The 22,560-nt window shown below is 47.0% G+C and overlaps 6 protein-coding genes across 7 annotated transcripts in view; 4 read left to right on the plus strand and 2 right to left on the minus strand.

Moving 5' to 3' along the window:
• napsa (napsin A aspartic peptidase) overlaps window positions 1-22,560 on the plus strand; it is a 54,754-nt gene that overhangs the window by 3,902 nt on the left and 28,292 nt on the right. The window lies entirely within an intron of this gene.
• Window positions 137-6,036, minus strand: mief1 (mitochondrial elongation factor 1). 2 transcript variants are annotated; one of them, XM_062484911.1, is made up of 5 exons: window positions 5,940-6,036; window positions 5,462-5,618; window positions 5,087-5,267; window positions 4,056-4,312; window positions 137-3,779 (listed from the first exon to the last, which is right to left on the minus strand). In XM_062484911.1, the coding sequence occupies exons 2-5, from the start codon at window positions 5,606-5,608 to the stop codon at window positions 2,952-2,954; spliced, it is 1,413 nt and encodes a 470-aa protein (XP_062340895.1). In that variant the 5' UTR covers window positions 5,609-5,618; window positions 5,940-6,036; the 3' UTR covers window positions 137-2,951. The 2 variants fall into 2 exon arrangements, with proteins under 2 accessions (XP_062340895.1, XP_062340903.1); XM_062484919.1 differs by lacking the exons at window positions 5,087-5,267; window positions 5,462-5,618; window positions 5,940-6,036 and adding an exon at window positions 4,785-5,017.
• Window positions 5,940-7,397, minus strand: LOC134039214 (mitochondrial ribosome and complex I assembly factor AltMIEF1-like). Its single transcript, XM_062484929.1, has 3 exons — window positions 7,271-7,397; window positions 6,120-6,361; window positions 5,940-6,011 (listed from the first exon to the last, which is right to left on the minus strand). The coding sequence occupies exons 2-3, from the start codon at window positions 6,321-6,323 to the stop codon at window positions 6,003-6,005; spliced, it is 213 nt and encodes a 70-aa protein (XP_062340913.1). The 5' UTR covers window positions 6,324-6,361; window positions 7,271-7,397; the 3' UTR covers window positions 5,940-6,002.
• si:ch211-256m1.8 (uncharacterized) lies at window positions 8,214-15,442 on the plus strand. Its single transcript, XM_062484940.1, has 4 exons — window positions 8,214-8,331; window positions 9,915-10,367; window positions 10,500-10,898; window positions 11,231-15,442. Exons 2-4 carry the CDS (start codon window positions 9,927-9,929, stop codon window positions 15,167-15,169), a joined length of 4,779 nt encoding a protein of 1,592 aa, XP_062340924.1. The 5' UTR covers window positions 8,214-8,331; window positions 9,915-9,926; the 3' UTR covers window positions 15,170-15,442.
• On the plus strand, window positions 16,808-18,556 carry mpst (mercaptopyruvate sulfurtransferase). The gene is made up of 2 exons (XM_062484950.1): window positions 16,808-17,424; window positions 17,605-18,556. The coding sequence occupies exons 1-2, from the start codon at window positions 16,836-16,838 to the stop codon at window positions 17,889-17,891; spliced, it is 876 nt and encodes a 291-aa protein (XP_062340934.1). The 5' UTR covers window positions 16,808-16,835; the 3' UTR covers window positions 17,892-18,556.
• On the plus strand, window positions 19,347-22,546 carry LOC134039260 (SUMO-conjugating enzyme UBC9-like). The gene is made up of 7 exons (XM_062484982.1): window positions 19,347-19,698; window positions 20,011-20,096; window positions 20,233-20,316; window positions 20,466-20,538; window positions 20,718-20,827; window positions 20,930-21,009; window positions 21,862-22,546. The coding sequence occupies exons 2-7, from the start codon at window positions 20,031-20,033 to the stop codon at window positions 21,923-21,925; spliced, it is 477 nt and encodes a 158-aa protein (XP_062340966.1). The 5' UTR covers window positions 19,347-19,698; window positions 20,011-20,030; the 3' UTR covers window positions 21,926-22,546.

Genomic DNA, 22,560 nt, shown 5'->3' on the forward strand with positions numbered 1-22,560 from the left:
GTTATTGAAGAGTTGACAGTTGTTGCAGAATCTGTTGACTTGTAACCAAAAAGAAAAACAAGTTTGAAGGGACTTTTCTGCTCAGTTTGGCTGCTTGCAAGTCAGATTTTAAGATGAGATCTTTTTCCAAATCAACAATGCTTTGTTTTTAGATTTGTGCTTTTTGGGGGGTAATTTAAGATGAGTAAAGATGTTTTAAATGAGAGCTTTTCTAATAATTTTTTGTGTGAAACCAGCTTATTTCAGTAGGAAAGAGTGCAGATGTGTGTTTCTCTGTCATGTTGTTTCAAGGCTTTGTCACACAGGATGGTGTCAGAATGCTGAAGTGGCATGTTAGAGGCTATTGTTTTTTGAAGAATACTGTTACAAAGTTGATTTAAGCTTTCAGTTGTGCATTTTTTTTGACTGAATGCCTACATCTAACCACTGCCCACAATGTCCCTCATTTACAAAATAAACTTATTGTGAGACATTTTGGTTTTGTGAGTTGATTCAGACAGAGCAACCATACTGAACATACGTCGTAACATTTATTGGAGTTACAAAGTGCTGTGTGTACCATTCAGTTCCAGACAACTCAAATTAAATAGAAAATGAGTCTCAAATTAAAAAACTATACATTGCATGCAAGCACATATCTAGGATGAACCCCACAAGCTGGAGACAGGGCTTCTTTACACCAAACAGACAAACGTCACAAACTTGAGTGGCACAGTTACCTCACCAAGGTTTATATCTTTAGTCAGGTCTGCAAGCAAAGGAAGACTCCAATTTGAACACCAAAAAAAAAAACTAGTAAGACCCACGACTGCTTCACCCATTATGAAGCACTTAAGCACAGTGTTTTGTATTCTTTGCAAACATAAATACTCTTTTTTTGGTTACAAATGTACAATAAATACAAAAATACTAACAAGTCTCCAAGACTACAAGAATTGTTTCGTAATTGTTGTGGTATTGAGAAGTAACAGGCCCAGTATTCCTCATCCTACGGCTTGAGTAACATCCTAAACGTGTTTGAGGGGGGGCCTGTATAATGATTAACCCTAACTGAGAGCGAGAGGTCCAGGTTTGACCAGCTGAAGGGACGACACGTCGACACAACCTGCTTCAGTAACCATCATCCTAGCAGCTGGCCTGCGTCCCAGACAACACTAGATTAACACCTTCACGTCCTCCCAGGTTGGACAGCGAACCTTCCTTACTTACTAGATGAGCCGCCAATGTAGACTGAGCTAGCAGAAACCCACCTCCCCTGTAGCGTAGTATACACACACACTTAAGCAAGCTTGCTAAACTGACGGGAGATCAATAAAGCATGTGACACTGTTAAATATCCTGCAGATCAGTGTCTCCTCACTGACCCGTGGAACCACTTGTTCAAATATATTGGACACAGAAGCATATTCTCAAAAGGATCTATCCTTCTGTTAACAGGAAGAGATAATATCATTGGCATCCAATCACAACGCTCCACCCCACAGGCTCTTGTCAGATCAGGAAGTGAGTTCTTTAATAAACTTGATGGCCCAAATGTTTTGCAACAATGTTGCACCTTGCCATCAAGGATCCACCCAATCAGCACCCTGACCAGGACTAACTTTTGCAACTCTGTTGATAAACAGCTCAGTGTCTTATTGATTTTGCACATCTTAAAATCAAGACAATTACACGGGTGGAGATTTTTGAAAAACACAATGTTAGAACTTTGATGAAGATGCCATGTTCAATTTTCTGTTGTATAACAACCAGGTATGCATATATAAACCTTTAAACATGACATCTGACGTTAGAACCAGACAGCACAGAGCTGTCTGGTTCTGAGAGGGTAAGATACATCAGGAGGTTACATGGATACTCATGCAAACAGCATATAGCCCTACACAGACCACTTTTAACAACTCTTTCATCCAACTTTTAGATTAAGGACTTTTCTGTTGCTTCAGCAGACACGTGGTTCGTTTAGTCAACTCCACTCTGGGAGACTGAACACAATGTTAGCCTAACTGTGGTGTTTTTTTGTAAAACATGGTGAAAATAATTATTAAAGAGGGCTGAACAAAGTGACCTTTTTCTTTTAACTCAGAAATGTCGAGTTAGAGACTAACTGTACATAACTATGGTCAAATAAATGAGCATAAGATTACTCTCTAATCTTATGGTCAAATGTTTGCTTTCCTGGTGACTCCCAAGAGCATCACATTGTGTTCACCCTTTCACACAGAGTGCTGAGACAGGGTCATGTTCATCCTTTCACAGAGTGCTGAGGGGCAGACAGGGTCATGCAGCAGGAACACCTGAGCTCAGGTGTCACCTGACCCCAGGTCCCAACACTGCCCACAGTATTAGGGTTTGTGTTGTTGACTAACAATCCAAACAATTGAAGTGTTTCGCTCACAATATATTGTTGGGCCATGTCTGTTGATTAAAGACATTGTTTCACAGGCAAGGCAAACATTCCCCCCACAACTTCAGTGTTTGAAATCACTCGTAACTGATCGTGACCAAATTCCTTAAAAAAGACTCAAGTGGATTTCCATCCACTCATAAATTAATATTAAATATCATCTTTATTTCATTCCAGATTAGTTATATGTGTGTGTCACCCTGTTTTACAATCACCAACTTAACAAACAAACAAACAGCACCAAGCGAATCAGCCTGTGTGAACCAGAGGGTATTGTTGACCACAAGAGGCATGACCTGGACTGGTCTGAGGTTAGACCGGTTTGTAGATCTTCAGATATGGCTGAACACAGCCACACCAGGTGCTGCTGTCACACACAGGTGAGTACAAAAGAAAAAAGCCCCAGAACTAGTCTATAGATCCTGCAGTCCGCAGGACATCCCGGAGCTTTCGCTCTGGACAGCTTGTGATGATGTGCTCGGCTACATGTTCACGTTGCATCACACACCACCTCAGGTGCGCTCGTGGTTGCCGCGGCAGGTCGTCATGGCGGCACGGCAGTCCTGAGCAGGTCCTCTGGGTCGGAGAGGGCGCAGTAGAGAGTGTACCCCAGCTCGTCCACCTCCTGGGGCGTGAGCTCGCAGAACAGGTCCACCCTGGGGACCAGGGCGCAGGGCAGCCTCCCAGCCTCCAGGTGGCCCACTAACGAGCGCAGCAGCTGCAGGAAGCGGTCAGCCAGCGCCTCCTGGGTCCAGTCGCCCTCCTTCTCGCTCAGCAGCAGGATGGCGTTGGTGAGCTGGCTGGCGGTGAGGCGCGACAGCGCGGGGTTCAGCTTGCACACGGCCTTGGCCACCTTGAGGCAGGCGCAGCGGCAGCCAGCGTCCTCCTGGTCCAGCGCCCGCAGCCGCGCCGTCTCCGCCACGCGGAAGCTCTGCCGCCACAGGTTGTCGTGGCGCTCAGCCATCATGCGGTGGGGCTTGGCGATCAGCGAGGCTCCGTCCTCCATCACCAGCAGCGGCAGGAAGTCCACGTACAGGCGGCGGTCCGTCTCGTACTGCACCTCCAGCGTCAGCGTCTCAGACGGCACCACCGGACGGATCACGTAGTCCAGGACACTCCCGATGGCCGGCCAGTTGATGGATCCAGCCACCAGCTTGTGGAACAGCTCCAGGACAGACTTGGGGGAGAGGTAGCCCCCCACCATGCAGCGGTCCCAGTAGCTGCTGCCCCGGGGGAAGTACTCCAGATTCTCCCTGCGGACCAGCCAGAAACCCGGGATGTTCATGATGGTGTCCTCCCCGGGCACAGACGACCACAGGTTCTTCTCCAGCACCAGGGGCACCATCAGCTGTGCGTGGTCTGCTGTCACCACCTGGGGAGGGGGGGGGGGGGCAGGCAGGCAGGCAGGCAGGAGGCATACATACTCAATAGAGCCACACAGAAAGTGTGTAAACTTTTATAATGTACTACAAATTAATCGAGGGAAAATAACACTGAAAGAGAATTGCATGGCATTTTATAGAATGACCTCATCTTTCTGCACAAGTAATCCCTCTTGTCTCTAACCCTTCCCTTTATCCCTCCATCCCCCTCTACAGAACACCCATCCTTCACACCCACCCACCTCCCTCCCTCCCCCTGTGCTCACCTGCAGGTCGTCATACAGACTCCCGCTCAGGTACATCTCCCGGAGAGGCATGTCAGGCAGCTTGGAGTGGAGGAAGACCCTGAGCTCGGCGCAGATGTCCAGCGCTGCCCTGCGCGCGGCCCCCTGCTCCTCTGCAGGGATGGCGACCCGCTCCTGGTGGAACTCCCACAGACGCTCCTGCAGCGACAGACGCATCCGCGCTCGCAGCATGTCCGTCTGGCCTGCCGCTCCGCGACCCGCAGCCCTCCGCATGCAGTCTGGGGAGGGCAGCACGGGTCAGGAGGGGCTTCTACATTTATGAGAGGGTGTGTGTGTTTGTGTGTGTGTGTGTGTGTGTTTGTGTGCGTGTGTGTGTGGGGATACTAGATAACCAGTTCACCTTCAGAAAGTTGAAGGTCTACCATGTGTTTGTTCCACCCAATCACCGAGCGTCCCTAACCCTAACAGATCACTAATGTGCTCTGAGGACTGTGCTGATCAGCAGGTGTGGTCATGTGATCAGCAGGCTCAGGGAGGAACAGGCACACAGAAGGTCTTCTGTCTGAAGCTCAACTTCTACACCTCTGCTTATGTTATTTTACACCTCGTCACAACAGCAACAAACTGGAGCTCACTACCGGCCACCCCCAGTCAGTCGGCTGGCTGGGTTTCCTAGACTACAGTCCACAACTGTGTGAAAACTACAACAACCTCAGACTACGACCTCAGACAGTCAGCAAAATCACTCACTGTACAGGAAGTAAAGCAATCCACGGAACAGCCTGTCTGTCAACAGAGGGTCAACCATCAGGGAACAGATTACACAGGAGTTTAATACAAGTGTATGCCTATCCTAGGCCCTACAAGTGCACACCTGTCCTTGATCAAGTCCTAGCTGTGTGGATGGTGCTGATGATGTGTTTCAGATGTACTTGTGTAGAGTGTAGTGCTCTGACTCTGCTGATGTGTGTTCCAGATGTACTTTTGTAGAGTGTAGTGCTCTGACTGATGGTACAGATAGTTCTGAAGCCGTATCAGCAGGCTCGGCGTACCTGGTTCAAATGATTGGGAGGAGGTGGGCAGGGACTGGAGTGACCGGCTCACTGTCGACTTCATGTCATGGTTCAGTACCCTTGGAGACGAGCCCATCCAACTTGGCTCCTCCCAGCTCCTCTTCCCTGATTGGTCCATCTTGGTGGGGCTGGTGGGGGCACTGATGGCTCGATCATACATCTAAAACATGGAACATAACGCTCAGCCGAACGGAGGGATATGACGGAGTTCATCTTTTCCTTTCCGTAATCACATTTATAAAAACAAGAAAATAAAACTACCCCATGTGTCACATTGCTGCGTCGAAACAGACAAATTGCCACCATGAGCGTGTTTCTTCTCCTGGATGCAGCTCTCCCCTCTGTGCTACTCACTCGTTTGACTGCTAGTGTTGCTATGCCGAGCATGGCTGCTCCGCCCACGCCCAGCACCAGCTTGGCGTTAGACAGCATGAAGTCGATGGCGCTGCCGATCCCCTTGTCATCCGGCTTTCCTTTCCGGTCACCATTCACACCAGCCATCTTTGCTTCTCTATCGAGGTGGAACACCCAAAGGGGAAGACAAGGGCTGGTGAAATATGGTCAGTGTGGAATCGCTTTAAATGTAGCGATGGATAATAATGTTGTAAAATAGCATCTGCTCAATAATAAAAGGGAAATTAATACATTAAATGACATTAATAATAATGTGTTTTACAGACGCTTTTATCAAAGCGACCTGTGGTTTCACAGATCTCCAAGTAAACAAAACGACTAAGGTCTGAATTCCAGAACTGATTGAACCTCAATAGAAAATCCCAGTAAGTCTGATCTAGGACAAGCGTAACTGTGTCTGCAAGACCAGGACACATACCTGATTAAGTGATTTGATTTCAAATGCTCTTGGTTTGCTACAGACGTGATCTCCGCCCCCCCGCTACACCAGGCCCCCCCGCTACACCAGGCCCCCCCGCTACACCAGGCGCCCCCGCTACACCAGGCCCCCCCGCTACACCAGGCCCCCCCGCTACACCAGGCGCCCCCGCTACACCAGGCCCCCCAAGCGACTGCTGAGAAAGAACTGGCCCCTCTTCAGAGCGTCCTCCTTGTCGGTGGGCACCGTCAGTGCCTGGCAACGGCGGAACTCGTGGGCCACGGCACGCCGGTAGTAGTTGCGGTCAGTGTGCTGAAGATGGCGCCCTGCACGGAGCAGAGCCCGGTACAGGTCCAGCACCGCTCCGCGAGACCAGCCGCCCATCAGGTCACACACATGGAGAGGGGAGGAGTCCCTGGCTCCTGGGGGGGTTACATTTTATTATTTCAGGAGATGTGAGAGTGTGAGAGTGTGAGTGAGAGAGAGAGAGAGAGAGAGAGAGAGAGAGAGAGAGAGAGAGAGAGAGAGAGAGAGAGAGAGAGAGAGAGAGAGAGGGAATATACTCAAGAATAAAGCAGATTCCTGACAACTGAAGGAAATCCACAGAGATCTTTTGCACTAGGCAGGTGTATGATAAGCAAAAAGCACTACAAATTACCCATCTACCTCCGTCTTTCACTAACTAAATGAACCAAATTGTGTGCCAAAAATCATTTCTCAAGTTTGGTTACAATTGAACTAATAACAAATATCCACTTAGCAAAGCAAGCATTGTTCAAGCTTGCTCATCTCATAACAGAGAAGCAGATGATCCAGACACTAATATATGAAGTGATATATTAAATTGTCGAGCCCATGGATTTTACATTTTTTACTCGGAACGTCTGTTCTGAGTTGCCTACTAACAACTTAGATCTTAGCTAAGAAGATCGACCAAATCGAAAGAGAAGTCGCAAAACAATATTTGTCTTTGGCAGCACTGTCACCAGGCTACTAAGGCTAGCTAGCGTAGACCACGGCAGGCCAATTAACTACTAGACAGGTATGTGGCTTTGAGTACCAGTGCTACCATAGCTACAGATATACACCAAATGTACTTGGATATCAGTGTCACTTTCATTCGGAGAAATGGTTGGCGAGATCATTTGACCATTTGGCGTGTGTTAGCCTAGCTTACAGCAAGTTAGCGAGTTAGCTGGTTAGCTTTCAGAATAATCAATGCTAGGCTACAGATCAACACTTTCGGATCTGCTAGCTACTGTAGTGCTACGCACAATCAAAATGTACAGTTAGAATTTACAAGCGTTGCTAAAAACAAGCAGATGACTTACGTTTCTAAAACGGTTTCAAATATTTGTCCTTAGCCACCAGAAGAAGCAACTCACTCACGCCGGGGTCAACATGTATCCCGGAAGGTAATGACGAAATATTTTCACACCTGTTGTTAGTACATCCGGTGTAAGAAACTCAAAAGTGTCTGAACGTGACATGTCAAGTAGATAAATAATATTAAATATATGCGATATTTACCGATTTTATAATTAAAACCAATCATGAAATAACAGGCAATTCTAATAATAGGTAGAAATATTGCTCGAGTAGCATGACACAACCTACAATTACTAAGTCTTGGACTAAAGTCCTTGAAGAACTTGATTACTTGGTTGTGCTAAAAACATACTTCAAGAAGCCTGCTTTTCACCACAAAATTATAAAATCAGCATGAGAATTGGCCCCACAGTATATTTTAAGTTTATAAATAGCCTTGGCACAAGCTGTTCATCGTGCATAAAACGGCCTTTGACCTTTGAAAACTGTTAGTCAGAAAATATTGAACTTTCCAACTAACTGACTTCCTTTAGGCTTCAGCATATAGGTTTAAATCAAGTAAAATCATTAGACCGTTGTAACTGAAGACAACACGAGAGATGGTTAGAGACAGGCAGCTAAGTGATTCCCATGCATGTTCTTTCTTCTACTGTAACCTCAATCTAATTATAACAACAACATGGACAAATCCAGTAAACGTATACTTAATAGATGCCTCAGCAGTCACAAGGTTAACATGTCGTGTTCAAGATTAATCGGAGTGAGTGTGGACTAACAATGATCCTTTATTTAATAAAGGTATCAGATACAATACAATCAAATACGTATCTAAAAGACCCATCTTGAAAGTCCATTCTGTCAAGGACAGCACAGGGTGCAGGGAGAGACTGCCCCCGATTCACCCAGTCTTCATGGAGAGACAGGAAATTGAATTCTTCAATTGGAATCACAAGGTATATATTATAGCCTGCCCCTGTTTGTATAGACCCACAGAACTGGCTGCCACTCAGACTAGACTTGCATCTTACGGACTGTCCAGGTCTTGAGTGTTTTCCATACCGAGGTAAGCTAATAAAACTAAGTCAATACTAAAGAATAATATCTTGAGAAATGTAAGGAATTCTGTAAGATCCTTCTCTTTCTTATACTGTGTTGTGTTTCCCCCAAAAATATTAGCATGTAATAGTATGTTAGTTAGACTCCTTGATTTGGACTAATATCATACTGAAATATACATGTACTGTATACGTGCAGGTCAAGTATGTAGATAACTTCATCTGATCATCAAATGTTGTGAGATGTTATGTCAGAGAGGCTTGGATGAATCCCAGCTGTGTTAGATTTACAGAACTGAACTGTGTGCAGATTATGTTCACACTTGGGCATTTTGACACACTATGTCTGTGATGTAATAATCTTTCTGTCTATGTGCAACGAAAGGACATGCTGCTATCAAAGGAGCATCTGTTGGGTTGGAATTTACTTATAAACTGAGGGCTTAAACATACTGCTAGGAATAGTGACAATTATACGCTACAGGTTGTGAAATTGTTCTCTTGGAGATAGAACAGTACTGCAGTTTTAAACATTTCGCTGAGTTAAACTGAAGTCAAGACATATATTTGTCCCAGCTGTAGTCTGTGTCACAAAATTAAAAAGAACACAACGTATACAACCGAGCTATACGATCTGAGTTGATGTGTCAAAGGACTTATTTACATAATTATGGATGATAGCATTGTAGTGCAATATTGAAAAAATGAGGGACATTAACATATACATTTAGAAACAAACCATGCATCGTTTGCATTTCTAAACACACATCACATCTGCTCTGTCTTTGAATCAGTGAAATTGTAGCTTTGTTTAGAGGACATGTCATAGCTGTTATGGGCAATCACAAGACCAGCATCTCTGGAGAACCTGAATCTACCCTGGAGAAGAATACTAACTGTCAACATTGTGGACAGCAACTGAGTCGACCAATCAGCACTAATCTAATTTCCCCACATGGTCATGCAGCATGAGACATCATTCTCATGACAACTGGCAATACAAACACCATGCTATTCTTAATGTGGAACTGGGGCAATTTTCTGGTTTAACTAAGAGGGGTACGTGGCACGTGGATTGGGTTTGATAGGATATTTTGATGTACTGGGATGTACGTCAGTAGGGCCTGAGGGTAGGAAGCAGTGTCTCACAGGATCTGGGGGGGAGGGGAGGCTGGTGTGGGGGGAGGCTGGTGGGGGGGGGGGCTGGTGGGGGGGGGGGCTGGTGGGGGGGGGTGCTGGTGTGAGGTCGCGTGAGGTCCCCACCACAGAGCCGTCTGTTGGACTATCAGGACCTCCTGCTTTGGATGATCAACAGAAGAACTGAATTACTAATTCATGTGTTTGACATGGAAAGAGGCCATGTCAAATGGACTGATAAACTGTGGAAGGGGAATTATTAATTTTTTTATATTGGAGAAGAAAGAGATAAAGCAAAATAAGACATAATTCATTTAAAGGTACTACTTTGCCAATACGGAAACAGTATCTTGCTGCTCACAAGACAGTTGCAACAATCAAAGGTGATCAGTAAGTTGACTCAACTGATTTGACTGAATAAGCTCAACCTTACTGTACACCTCTCCTTCACTAGGTTGTCAACAGGATGGCCCTTCTCGATTATCCCGTTCCCGAGCTGGATGTCACCTTGCAGGAGGCTAGTCGTGTGCTGCAGCTCACCCTGGAGCCTGAGCTCTACCCCCAGTACATCAGCACCCTGAGCCAGCAGAGGGGGCTTCTGGAGGAGGCCCAAGCCCGCTTGGGAGCCGCTGCCTCTGGAAGGGAGAACTGGGTGACGGAACAGTTCAAATCCCGGCTGCTGTCATGCACGGACCCTCTGCCCACCTCCACTGCCATCCCCTCCGTGCTACCCCCCTCCCAGGTAGAACGCTCCCAAGCGGAGAGGGCAGCAGCCCTGATGTGGGCGGTGGCAAAGATGTACACAGAGCCTTCATTGGTGGAGGGGGATGTTCCAACTGAACGCACACAGCAGTCTGAAGTATTTGCTACTAGCCGTATTCCCGGCAGCACTCAGGATCAGATTCAGGTGAGGTGCAGGGGTGATATCACTGGATCGGTACTTTTTTAGATAAAAAAAAAAAAAAGATTTAAAGAGGCCCACCTCATCTTATTTGGGTATTTTTTTAATGCAATATTAAATGTCACCTTTCCTCAACAGGTGTATCCAGAAAGCCTCCATGCCATCATCATCAGCTCAGGTGGAGTGTTTTCTGTCAACATACTGGAGCGCTCCGCCACAGGAGGACCCATGTCCCCTCTGCCTTTCCTCCACATCTACAGCCAGGTGCTTCATGTGCTGAACCAGCCACCAGCTGGGGAGGAAAACGCTCCCCGGGCCATCTGCAGCCTCTCGGCCCTGCAGCGCCAGGCATGGAGCTCCGTGAGGGAGGACATCCTCAGGAGAGGAGGGCCCACTGCTGCCTCTCTGGGGGTGATGGAGAGCGCACTGGTGGCTCTCTCCCTGGAAGACTGCAATCCACCGTCTGACCTGGCGGACACCCTGAACGCCGTCCGGCTGGGCGGGGGCGACGGGTCCTGTCTGAGATACTATGACAAGGTACGGGAAATAGGATGTCTGTCATGTGGTGTCCTGGTGAATGAGCTGCATTCATCCCGTAGAGGATGTGGTCTTTACGTATTTCTTTGAAAGAAAAACAACATGATTATCTGCTGAGTAGACGAATGACATCGATTGAGTTAAATGAGTAATGCAATATTGAGTCAAATGGGAAGTTCATCTTCAACCCCTCCCAGAGTCATTTGCACTCCACAATTTTCAGCTAATAAAATGTACTTCAAAGAAGCACTGGAAGAAAACAGGTTCTTCTTCAGGTCAACATCAACTAGCAAACCACACTACAAACAACACACATTTTTCTTTCTCCACAGGTGGTGAATCTGGTGGTGTTTAAAGACAGCACAGCGGGCTTGGTGTTTGAGCACAGTGCCTTGGATGGGATGGTGGCAGGGCTGGTAGCTGAGAGTGTCTTCTACTTGTCAGAATCAGTTAGCTCAGACCTCACCCAGGCTAACGTAGTGAGCAGCGATGGATCCACCATCGCTAACACTGACTCCCCCACTCCGGGTCCACTGTTGTTTCCAATGCAGGGTATAACCAACCCTAGCCCGAGTCCCCCCCTTAAAGCAACCCACCCAGTCCTCACATTTGAGGTTTCCTCTTACGCAGATGTATTCTCAACCTTGCAAGGTCACAGGGGCTTATACGATGCATGGATCAACTTTTCCTTACAGCTTTCCTTGAGGCAAACTCTAGGGGACTTTGCCGCCACCCACATCCTGGTAACACCTACCCACATGCGCCACTACAAACATGGCCGCTGTGACCCGACATACTCTCTCACCATGAAGTCTCGCCAGCTCGTGGGAGCATTGGCGTCCTGTGTGGGACCAGACAACATCCCTCAGTACACCACTGACCTCCTACGCCTCTTCCACGCTGCGTTCCTGGAGCATAAGAACCTCATCAAAGCCACCAAAAGTGGCCATGGTGTCGGGCCTCACCTCGCTGCCCTCCGCTGGGCTCTGTCTCCAGACAACCCCCTCAAAAGGTTCTTGGAACCCTTTGGATGTCCGTCCGTGTATCTCACAGGCAAGGATGTGATGGAGGGCGTGGAGTGTGCGGTGGGAAACGTTTATGCCAAAGATCAGCTGGCTGTCACGTACCTGGGAAGGAGCGACAGAGTCCGCATGGTGCTCAACGGGAAAGGAAGCTTTGCCACAATCCTGGAGAGGCTTCAAGATAGCCTGAAGGTCACACTTAAGCTGGTAATGTTGCTTGCTGTCAGATATGCGCTTGCAGGTCAGATGGGAGCCCTGGAGTGCCTGCTACAGGAAGGACAGGCTGGACAAATGAACGACTTGGTTGAGGGGAAAATCTGCCCGAGTTGTGTCCCTGTAGGCCCAAGGTCGGGCAGAAAAGTGTCCAAGCAAACCCTGACCTCTGACCCAGCCACTGCCAACTTGAAACAAGACTTTACTTTGGTGATCCACGGAGGAGCTGGGGAGGTGATGATGCTGAACCAGAAGGTCGTGGGAGTCATTGAATTTGCCCTCCAGACAGCCCTGACCCTCGGGGCGCGAGTGCTCCAGGGAGGAGGCAGTAGTCTAGATGCTGTGCAGACGTCCGTGGCAGCCCTGGAGGACTGCTTCCTCTTCAATGCTGGGAAGGGCTCCGTGTTCAACCACGAAGGCAAGAATGAGATGGAGGCGACCATAGTGGACGGCAGTGGGATGACCTCTGGCTCAGTGGCCTGCCTTCAGAGTGTGAAGAACCCGATAAATGCCGCTCGACACGTTATGGACAAAAGTGCACACTCACTGCTAGTAGGGGAAGGTGCAGAGGAGTTTGTACAAGGCTTGGAGGGGAGCGCAAAGCCTATGAGGGCAGAGTACTTTCACACTGATGTTCGTCGCAGGGAGTTAATGGCAAAGCTTAGCGCAGGCAACGCCTCCAAAAACAACCACCCACAGACTGTTGGCGCTGTGGCGTTAGACCGCCAAGGCAAGCTAGCAGCTGCGACATCTACAGGCGGGTTGGTTGGGAAATGGAAAGGCAGAGTTGGAGATACAGCAGTAGTTGGAGCAGGAATATATGCTGATGATAAGTTAGCAGTGACCTGCTCAGGGGATGGGGACGTGTTCCTCCGCCACACGGTTGCTCAGAAAGTGGCCGGCCTCTACCACCATAAAGGCTCCAGTCTGAGACAGGCCTGTCGAGAGCTGATGACTGAGAACCTGAAGGGGAACTGTGCTGGGATCATCGCTGTAGACGCCAAAGGTGACGCTGTAATTGAGACCAACGCTGGGGTGATGTTTGTGGCCTCTATGATCAGTGGTATTACCCGCGTTGAAGTCATCAGACCCATGAAGAGTCCCTTTAACGTGATCTGGGAAACCGACGACCTTGTGGCTTACTTACACTCCAGGCCCTGGACCCCTGGTGCCACCATTCTGACACGCAAGACCCTTAGTGGGCAAAACAGCATCTTTAAGTTACCCCTGCCAGATTTTCTAGAAATGTTACGAGGGGCAAAGGCTGTTGCTAGTTTGCTGTGTGAAAGATTGGGGGTGCAGCGCTGTGCCTTGGTATCTCAACCACAGCCTGATCAGCCTGCCCAAATCAGAGTGCTGCCGCTCCATAGCTTGGAGGTTGAATGGAAGCCCCACCTAGCTTCGGAGGAGGACTTCCAGGTCTATGATCCAGGATACTGCAGCTCAAAGAGCGGCCCGCGCTGGGAGGACCAAGATCTGGACCAGGTCCAGGCCAAGATTCAAAACAAGCTTCCCACACCAAACGCACCCTCCAGCTATGATTATTTAGGAGAGCCTTCCGACGATAGCCTGTTCTCACGTATAGTGCGTGGCCAGGAGCCACAGTGGCGCGTGTGGGAGGACAATGAACATGTGGCCTTCCTCACTCCCTACCCCAACACGCCTGGTCTTACTGTCCTGGTGCCACGCAAACCACTGACCAGCGACATCTTCCGCCTGAAAGACTCTGACTACACGTCCCTGATTGTAGCGGCTCGTAAAGTGGCCGGTCTGCTGGTGGAAGGACTGAGAGCACGAGGTGTTGCTCTGATCTTCGAGGGTTTTGAGATTGATTACGCTCACGTGAAGCTGATCCCTCTGGTCCCGTCACCGAACTCCGAGCCTGCTTCCCTGCAGCAGGAGTATGTCACGGCCTATCCTGGATACATCTCATCTGCTGATGGCCCCCCCGCTAGCCCTGAGACCCTGAGAGAGATCTACACCAGGATCTCACTCTGCCGGCCCCCCCGCTCCTGGGAGGACCCCCAGACTCACTCTGCCTTGGCCATTAGAAGCCAGTGGTACCGCAATCTCTTCCAGATTCAGAACACTCTCTTCCACAGCACTGTGGAATACTTCCACAACACCTGCCAGTATTCCTATGCTCTGACGCCTCTCACCACAGACACCATATCCTCCCCTATGGGCCTGGGATCAGACTCTGAGCCTGTGTTTGTCAACATGCTGGGGCAGGGCGTCTACCTGGCTGACTCCATGCAGTTTGTGCTGGAGTATTTCCTGCGCTTCCAAGAGGACCTGCCAGGCACCTACTACGTGTCTCCAAGCTTCAGAGGAGAGGATCCAGACGCTACGCACTTGAACCAGTTTTACCATGTGGAGTGTGAGCTGCTTGGTGACATGGATGATGCCATGAACACAGCAGAGGGCTATGTGGCCAACCTAACCAAAGCTATGCTCAAGAAGCACTCTGACATCATACTGAACACTGCTGGGACCCTCTCCCATGCACGAGACCTGCTGGAGAAGCTGGATGGAAGAGCCCCTCTTCCAAGAGTCACGTTGGACCAGGCCATTCCCATGATGCCATCTGCAGACTGTCTGGAGTGGGTCCAGGATGGCCAACCCCAGTTTGGCAGGAAACTGACACGCAAAGGAGAGCGGGTGTTGATTGAGAAGTATGGAGGAGCCGTCTGGCTGACAGAGATGGACCACTTAGGTGTGCCTTTCTATCAGGCCTATGTGGAACATACTGGCAAATGCAAGGCCAAAGCAGCCGACCTGCTCCTGGGTCTGGGAGAGACTGTGGGTCTGGGGGAGCGCCACTCCACTCCTGAGATGGTGCAGGACGCCCTGAGGCACCACCTCGTGCCTGAGGAGTCCTACAGGTGGTACATCAACATGAGGCAGGTCATCCCTCTCCTCACCAGTGGATGGGGAATGGGCACCGAGCGCTACCTGTGCTGGCTGCTCCAACACGATGACATCAGAGACATTCACATCATCCCCCGCATGAAAGCCAGGAAGTATATGCCCTGAAGCCAAGAAGTACATGCCCTGAAGCCAGGAAGTACATGCCCTGAGATGCCCTCAGAACCTTCTCTTCCAAAGCGTGGGATCACTGTCAATTAACAGAGAGATACTGTACATCAGTGAACTGAGGACTGAAGCAGAGTGTGTGTGTCTGTGTGTGTGTGTGTGAGAGAGAGAGAGAGAGAGAGAGAGAGAGAGAGAGAGAGAGAGAGAGAGAGAGAGAGAGAGAGAGAGAGAGAGAGAGAGAGAGAGAGAGAGAGAGAGAGAGAGAGAGAGAGAGAGAAATTATAATAATGTAACATTGCATATTAATTTAGTAGATGCTTTTATCTAAATCAATTCAAACCTGCAACCTCATGATCTGCAGTCAAAGGATCTACCACTGCTCTATATTCAATACATACCAATGTACGAATACAAATGCATTTTCACATCATATTATATGTTCTGAATAAGTAGCCATGATTGTACCCACCATTTCAAGCATTGATTCAAATGAATAGCAGTGATGTTTGTTCTTGATTTTTATTTAAAATGCAACTTAAAGACACATGTTTCTGACACTGCGCCACTGGAGTCAGGAGGACATTTTACAGATTTCTTTGTAGCCATTTAAAGTTGTAAATTGTACTTTGACATGTATTACTATACAAAATAAATTGCTTGTGAGACACATTTCTTTTGTTGTGTGTATTATTCAGAAAATTCATATATGGATGAGGCCCCAGATTATGCTCCTGGACTATGAAACAGAGTTTCTAAAAACCTAGTTTTATCCAAAAATAGATTTGTTTATCTGTGTCAAGGAAACTAGCCCTCTGTGTTCAGTGCTAATGTGAACAGAGGTGAAGGCTCTGAGTTTATCTGTGAGCTTCTTGAGTCAAATAAGTAGAGTATCAAGTAGAACTGAACAAAGGAGAAAAGAGAGGGCAGGCATCAGGTTTGTAATTTCCTCTCGGTGACCTGGTCCTGCACTGGGCTGGTAACCGTCTGACAAGCCAAGCATTGAGTGTGTAATCAGAGGCCCGTGACAAGGCGCACATTCCCCCAGCATGTCCTGTCTCCTCTCGAACACATCTCTCCTCTCGAACACATCTCTCCTCTCGAACACATCTCTCCTCTCGAACACATCTCTCCTCTCGAACACATCTCTCCTCTCTAACACATCTCTCCTCTCGAACACATCTCTCCTCTCTAACACATCTCTCCTCTCTAACACATCTCTCCTCTCTAACACATCTCTCCTCTCTAACACCAATACCAGCCACCAAAGTCCAGTTTGACACAAAGAGTCGCAGAGATAGAATAGACATGTTGACAACATTCCAAGCAAGGCACACAAGACACGATTGTACACGTACAGCAGAATTGTAAGTGGGGCGGGTATTTGTTTAGTCACACTACAGGAGAGCCCAACCCCCTGTCTATCACCAAAGTGCTTCTGCCCTCAACAACCCCAGAAAGCAATAGACAGAATTAAGTGGCAAAAAAATGGTTTTATGTTATTTTACACAAAAAAACTGCTGTCCATGGACCTTAATCTCTACACAAAATGTATAGAAAGTTCCTTGGCCTTGGCTACTTGTCAGAGTTTTAAGTTCCCACAGAGGGGCGTGGTCACATCGCACACGTGACAACCTGTCACATGATGTACAGCTAGCTATAAGCTGTCATGGCGGCGCAGACCCGTGCACTTGTCTCAGCCCAGTGGCTTGCGGATGCGATCAAAAGCAACCGAATAGGTCCTCATCTGCGAATACTTGATTCCTCTTGGTATCTGCCGAAACTGAAACGAGATGCCACGTCCGAGTTCAGACAGAAACACATACCCGGCACACACTTCTTTGATCTGGATGAGTGTTCTGACAAAACTTCATCGCTGGATCACATGCTGCCAACTCAAAATCAATTTGCAGAGTATGTGTCAGGATTAGGTATTGGGAACGACACACATGTTGTAGTGTACGATGCCAGCGACTTTGGATCATATAGCGCACCCCGCGTTTGGTGGATGTTCCAGTTATTTGGGCACAATTGTGTCTCCGTGCTGGACGGTGGCATGAAGAACTGGCTTCATGAAGGGCGTCAGGTGACATCAGAGTATTGTTCACCAGAGCGTCAAGAGTTCAAGGCGAGTATCAATCAATCTTGGATAAAGACCTACGAGGATATCGTGAAGAACATCGAAACCAAACGGTTCCAGGTCATCGATGCTAGGTCCGCTGGCAGGTTTAGGGGAACTGAGCCGGAGCCCAGGGATGGTAAGTTGCCCCATAAGTAACTGTAAATACCTACAGGTGCACATGTCGAACTGCTCCCAAAACATATAACACAAAAAATAGGTAATGCTTGGGGACACAATCAATCGTGACACAGAGCTGAATGATCAATAAAGCTTCACAATTCACTCAAATCAACCATACTATTGCTTTGCTCCACAGACACTAAACCAGGGCACTTCCCTGGTGCCATCAACATGCCTTTCACCAGTTTCATGGACGCCTCCGGGAGGGAACTGGAGGCTGAACAGCTGACTGAGCTGTTCCGGGAGGCCGGTGTGGACCTGGAGCGGGCCCTCTGGGCCAGCTGCGGCTCCGGTGTGACAGCGTGTCACGTGGTGCTGGCTGCCTACCTGCTGGGATCTCCGCGAGTGGCCGTGTACGACGGCTCATGGGCTGACTGGGACAAAAGAGCTGCGCCCGAGCATATTATCTCTGAAGGGACATAGAAATGAACATGAAATGGGAGGTAGATCCTTAATGTAGCAGAAGTTACTGATCAGTCGACAGAAAATGAATGCACTGAATCCACAGTTACTAACGGCTCAAGAGGGGGCAAGGTCAATGCGTTTTACTTCAGAAACCCTCAGATCAGAGAAGGTAGAGTGTTTTTTACATGGCCATAATCATAATATATATTGGGGGGGGACACATCCCCCCCAAATATTCAAATCTGATCAAAATGTCCCCCCCAATATATTGATATAAAATATAAATGTTCTACAATAACGTTAAGTTTTCAGGGGGGGCCCTCAGACTCCCCAGCAGATTTGGTCCCCCCAACTCCATGGCTATGGCCTGGTTGTTCACAGATTTGGGGAACCGCTGCTGTGTAAAAGGTGCTGGTCATAAAGATGCCCGGGGGTGAGTAGTGTGGTGCAGGTAGTCCTAGATTATTCATATAGATGATGTTGAGACTAATAATTTAGGTGGCACTTAAGTTTGAATTATTTCATGTTTCATTTACTATCCTCAAATGAAGAATATTGCATTTCAAGTCAAACATTGTTGCAGACCTAAGTGCACTTTTTTTTTGTTCAAATGACAACTGTTACATTGTGACTAATATTATGACGTGCAATACATTTCATAATAAAAACTAGTTTGAAGTTTAGGCTAAATGTCCTGTCGTTTTTTTAACTTTTTTTATTTAAACACGATTCTTTATTTGGAATACTGACTGTCACTTTTATAATAGTCCACTTGTGTTGTCACATTTTATCAAGAATTTCAGCCTTTAATGCATTATGTAGGCCTAACCAATCCGTAATTAAATATCCGGCAAACGAATGCTTGGCCAGCATAGGCCAATATTATGGGAAATACAACAATGTGCAGTGCATTCTTTCGGGAGTACTGGACCATATATTCATAGTGGGTTATTTTATATCAGTAGACAATAATATTGTCATATATAGGCACATCCTAGAGTGTAGTAGCTGACGCAGAACAAATTTAGAACCAGTTCAATCCGGTTTCATGTTGGATTTTGGGGGTCTGCCAATGTGCCTGATTTTTCTGGTGTACTAATAATTCTGTTATGGTATTTTCGATCATGCTGTGTAATACGTGATCGTTGCTAATTGGAAGCGATTTCATCAGCACAGCAGATTGGCGTCCAAACCGAACGTATGTGGATGTTCAAGTCCCCATTTGAATGTTAAAAAAAACACAAAAAAGTAATTATAGCCTAGTTAATTAGGCTATTGTGATTGATATATTTAATTTAATCGCTTTAGATTAGCTCATTATATATTTTTGACGTAGCACTAAACGGAATAAATTTGGCAGATTGTCAGAATGCCACAGCGACGATGGCCGAAAACGACGTCAAAGACTTTCCGATGAAGCGAATCTCAAAAGGTGCCCTGCGATGTGCCTGGAGGTCCTGAGGAAATAAACAAATTGGGGTCCTTTTTTGATAGGCGAGATATCGTGGTGCTGGCTACGTGAAAACAGTTACCGTGTCATTCAAAAGCAAGCTGCAAATAGGACAAAATAAACATCACATCTGAGCTTGTTTGGGATTTCGGCATTTCTGCTAGATAAACAAATTGTCACTTATCGGCAATTTATCTGGTAGCTGTCATTTGACAGTCAAGAAAAGTGTTTAATACCGTGTGGCACTGGCTTTTGTTTTTAGCTTTAACAAGCTATCGACTTTATCGACGCTAGCTCTCACTGCTGCAAGAGAACAAGAAAAACTGCGATCTACAAGCTTCCACTATTTCTGCCCAGTGTCAAGTTAATAAAGAGGTAAAACAAATATCAGCTTTATTAATTACAGAGACAATGAAAGTATTAAGAAATGTGCAAGCTACGTTGGTTAACTACTTTAGCTGCTACAAGTAGCCTACTTTGTTAACGTTAGCTTAGCATTTCCACCGTAGCTCGCTCATTAGCAACTAACGAGTAATGTGGACAATGTACAACCTGTTTAGGACATATGGTTAGTACTAATAATAATCAAAGACCAACATTGACATGAAATATCACTGTGTATTTTGGTATGGACATCAAGTTAGAAAACGTTTCTTTCAGTTAATTGTTTTTGCATTTTCACCACAGAGCGGCGTTAATGAGTAGCAATGTCTGGCATCGCTCTTAGCAGACTGTCACAGGAGCGCAAAGCATGGCGGAAAGACCACCCATTCGTGAGTAGGCCTAGACAATACTAGCTCTGTCTGTGTGGGGGTCATAGGAAATTATTGTGTTGTTAACGACGGAACATAATTATTTTCCAATTTGATCAGCATACTGTCTTTATATTGCTCGTCTGTCTTCGTACAGGGATTTGTTGCTGTACCCACCAAAAATCCTGATGGAACCATGAACCTGATGAACTGGGAATGTGCGATCCCAGGAAAGAAGGGGGTGAGCTCTTTATTCGTGTTTTTAATGATTCGTTAGGACTCTATCTGCCATGGTGGCTGTCATATGCTATAGCCCTTTTCTGATTGGAGCTGTTTGGGTTTGATGTGTTTTTATAAGTGAATCACAACCATCTCTAATACATTCCTTAGACCTTGTGGGAAGGAGGCCAGTACAAACTCAGAATGCTCTTCAAAGATGATTATCCCTCCTCGCCACCAAAATGTGAGTTTATCTCCAAGAGTTTTCTCTTTTCCTTCAAGATTTTATTTTCAGTTTTGAAAATGCCAATAGTTTCTCAGTTTTATATCTTAAAGTAGACAAAGCTTTTTGATGCCAGGGCCTCAATCTTCAAAAAATAAAATGAATATTGATTTTTCTGACTTGTACATGATTCTTTTCAGGCAAATTTGAGCCACCTATATTCCATCCCAACGTCTATCCTTCTGGCACAGTGTGCCTGTCCATCCTAGAGGAGGACAAAGACTGGAGGCCAGCCATCACTATCAAACAGGTCAGAGCTGAGACCTACACTAATATCACATATTTGTTGGAATATCTGATCTACACACTTTCTAAAATCAGTCGGAGGTCAATCTGGGGTTTGTATTTCCAGATCCTGTTGGGGATCCAAGAGCTTCTGAATGAACCCAACATCCAGGACCCTGCACAAGCAGAGGCATACACAATCTACTGGTGAGTGTCTCTGTAGGGGGAGGGTTCTGGTCAGTCTCTGTAAGGGGAGGGTTCTGGTGAGTCTCTGTAGGGGGAGGGTTCTGGTGAGTCTCTGTAGGGGAAGGGTTATGGTGGGTGTCTGTAGGGGGAGGGTTCTGGTGAGTGTCTCTGTAGGGGGAGGGTTCTGGTGAGTGTCTCTGTAGGGGGAGGGTTCTGGTGAGTGTCTCTGTAGGGGGAGGGTTCTGGTGAGTGTCTCTGTAGGGGGTGGGTTATGGTGGGTGTCTGTAGGGGGAGGGTTCTGGTGAGTCTCTGTAGGGGAAGGGTTATGGTGGGTGTCTCTTTAGGGGGAGGGTTCTGGTGAGTGTCTCTGTAGGGGGAGGGTTCTGGTGAGTGTCTCTGTAGGGGGAGGGTTCTGGTGAGTGTCTCTGTAGGGGGTGGGTTATGGTGGGTGTCTGTAGGGGGAGGGTTCTGGTGAGTCTCTGTAGGGGGAGGGTTCTGGTGAGTGTCTCTGTAGGGGGAGGGTTATGGTGAGTCTCTGTAGGAGGTGGGTTATGGTGGGTGTCTGTAGGGGGAGGGTTCTGGTGAGTCTCTGTAGGAGGTGGGTTATGGTGGGTGTCTGTAGGGGGAGGGTTCTGGTGAGTCTCTGTAGGGGGTGGGTTCTGGTGGAGGCAGTGACACCACCAGTGAAAGGATGTGGGGTTCGAAGTTGGGACCTATGCAGGGTATTCAGACGTGTTGTGGTGTTGGCTTCATGCTCAGTAGATTTCTTCCAGAGAAAATCTGTTTCCTGTCTTCCTGATCAGTTTTCAGCTCAGCTCCAAGACAACATGGTATAGAAAGCTAACTTCCCTTCATTTTTGTTTTGTCTTGTAGTCAGAACAGAATGGACTATGAGAAGAGGGTGAGGGCACAGGCCAAGAAGTTTGCCCCAACATAGAGCTGGGCAGGCACTTCACCTGACCTTCCTGAGAATGGAAAGGCAGCATTCAAAGGACCACTCCAATAAACATCTACAGTTTCAGCATTTATTGTTTACTACGGACCTTGGAAAGGGTTGTGATTTTTATGTAGGTATGTTGTAAAAATATTTAGGTCATGGAACAAGAATGTTGACAACCACAGAAAACAAAACCCTTGACCGTAAAACTACCCCCTTTTTTTTTTTTTTTACAGAAATGTCACCCCATATTAATTGGTAATTTGCAGAAAAATAATCACACACAGAATTAATATGTTATTGTTCATAGTCTGGCATCGTTTCTGCTTGTACACCCCCAAATATGATAATTGTTTCACATATTTGACTTTGATCCTACTTCTTGTTTTGGGAGCATTCAAGGTTGTATTTGGATCCTTCAACTAACCTGGGTGACTGAATTAAGTGCACTTCATAGAGATAGAAGACCAGAGAGGTTAACCTCTGAAGACATGAGTGCATGTACATATATAAATATTGAGAGTTGTGGAACCTATGTTTTATAATGTTTTAGCAAGTTGATATGTGTGTGTGTGGTATTAAAAGTAATGAACTCAATTAAATGTATGATGTGAAATAAAATTGACAAGGGAACC

This window comes from Osmerus eperlanus, chromosome 2 (genome assembly GCF_963692335.1).
Source record: "Osmerus eperlanus chromosome 2, fOsmEpe2.1, whole genome shotgun sequence".
Lineage (NCBI taxonomy): Eukaryota > Metazoa > Chordata > Actinopteri > Osmeriformes > Osmeridae > Osmerus > Osmerus eperlanus.

Bases quoted from the DNA above. Each gene is read 5' to 3' on its own strand.
- LOC134039260 (XM_062484982.1), top strand. From the start codon at position 20,031: ATGTCTGGCATCGCTCTTAGCAGACTGTCACAGGAGCGCAAAGCATGG. The intron at 20,097-20,232 runs GTGAGTAGGCCT...GTCTTCGTACAG, and splicing joins GGCGGAAAGACCACCCATTC to GGATTTGTTGCTGTACCCAC. The intron at 20,828-20,929 runs GTCAGAGCTGAG...TTGTATTTCCAG, and splicing joins CAGCCATCACTATCAAACAG to ATCCTGTTGGGGATCCAAGA.
- si:ch211-256m1.8 (XM_062484940.1), top strand. From the start codon at position 9,927: ATGGCCCTTCTCGATTATCCCGTTCCCGAGCTGGATGTCACCTTGCAG. The intron at 10,368-10,499 runs GTGAGGTGCAGG...TTTCCTCAACAG, and splicing joins GCACTCAGGATCAGATTCAG to GTGTATCCAGAAAGCCTCCA. The intron at 10,899-11,230 runs GTACGGGAAATA...CTTTCTCCACAG, and splicing joins GTCTGAGATACTATGACAAG to GTGGTGAATCTGGTGGTGTT.
- LOC134039214 (XM_062484929.1), bottom strand. From the start codon at position 6,323: ATGGGCGGCTGGTCTCGCGGAGCGGTGCTGGACCTGTACCGGGCTCTG.
- mief1 (XM_062484911.1), bottom strand. From the start codon at position 5,608: ATGGCTGGTGTGAATGGTGACCGGAAAGGAAAGCCGGATGACAAGGGG. The intron at 5,268-5,461 runs GTGAGTAGCACA...TCCATGTTTTAG, and splicing joins CAACACTAGCAGTCAAACGA to ATGTATGATCGAGCCATCAG. The intron at 4,313-5,086 runs GTACGCCGAGCC...TGCCCTCCCCAG, and splicing joins CTCCCAATCATTTGAACCAG to ACTGCATGCGGAGGGCTGCG.
- mpst (XM_062484950.1), top strand. From the start codon at position 16,836: ATGGCGGCGCAGACCCGTGCACTTGTCTCAGCCCAGTGGCTTGCGGAT. The intron at 17,425-17,604 runs GTAAGTTGCCCC...TTTGCTCCACAG, and splicing joins TGAGCCGGAGCCCAGGGATG to ACACTAAACCAGGGCACTTC.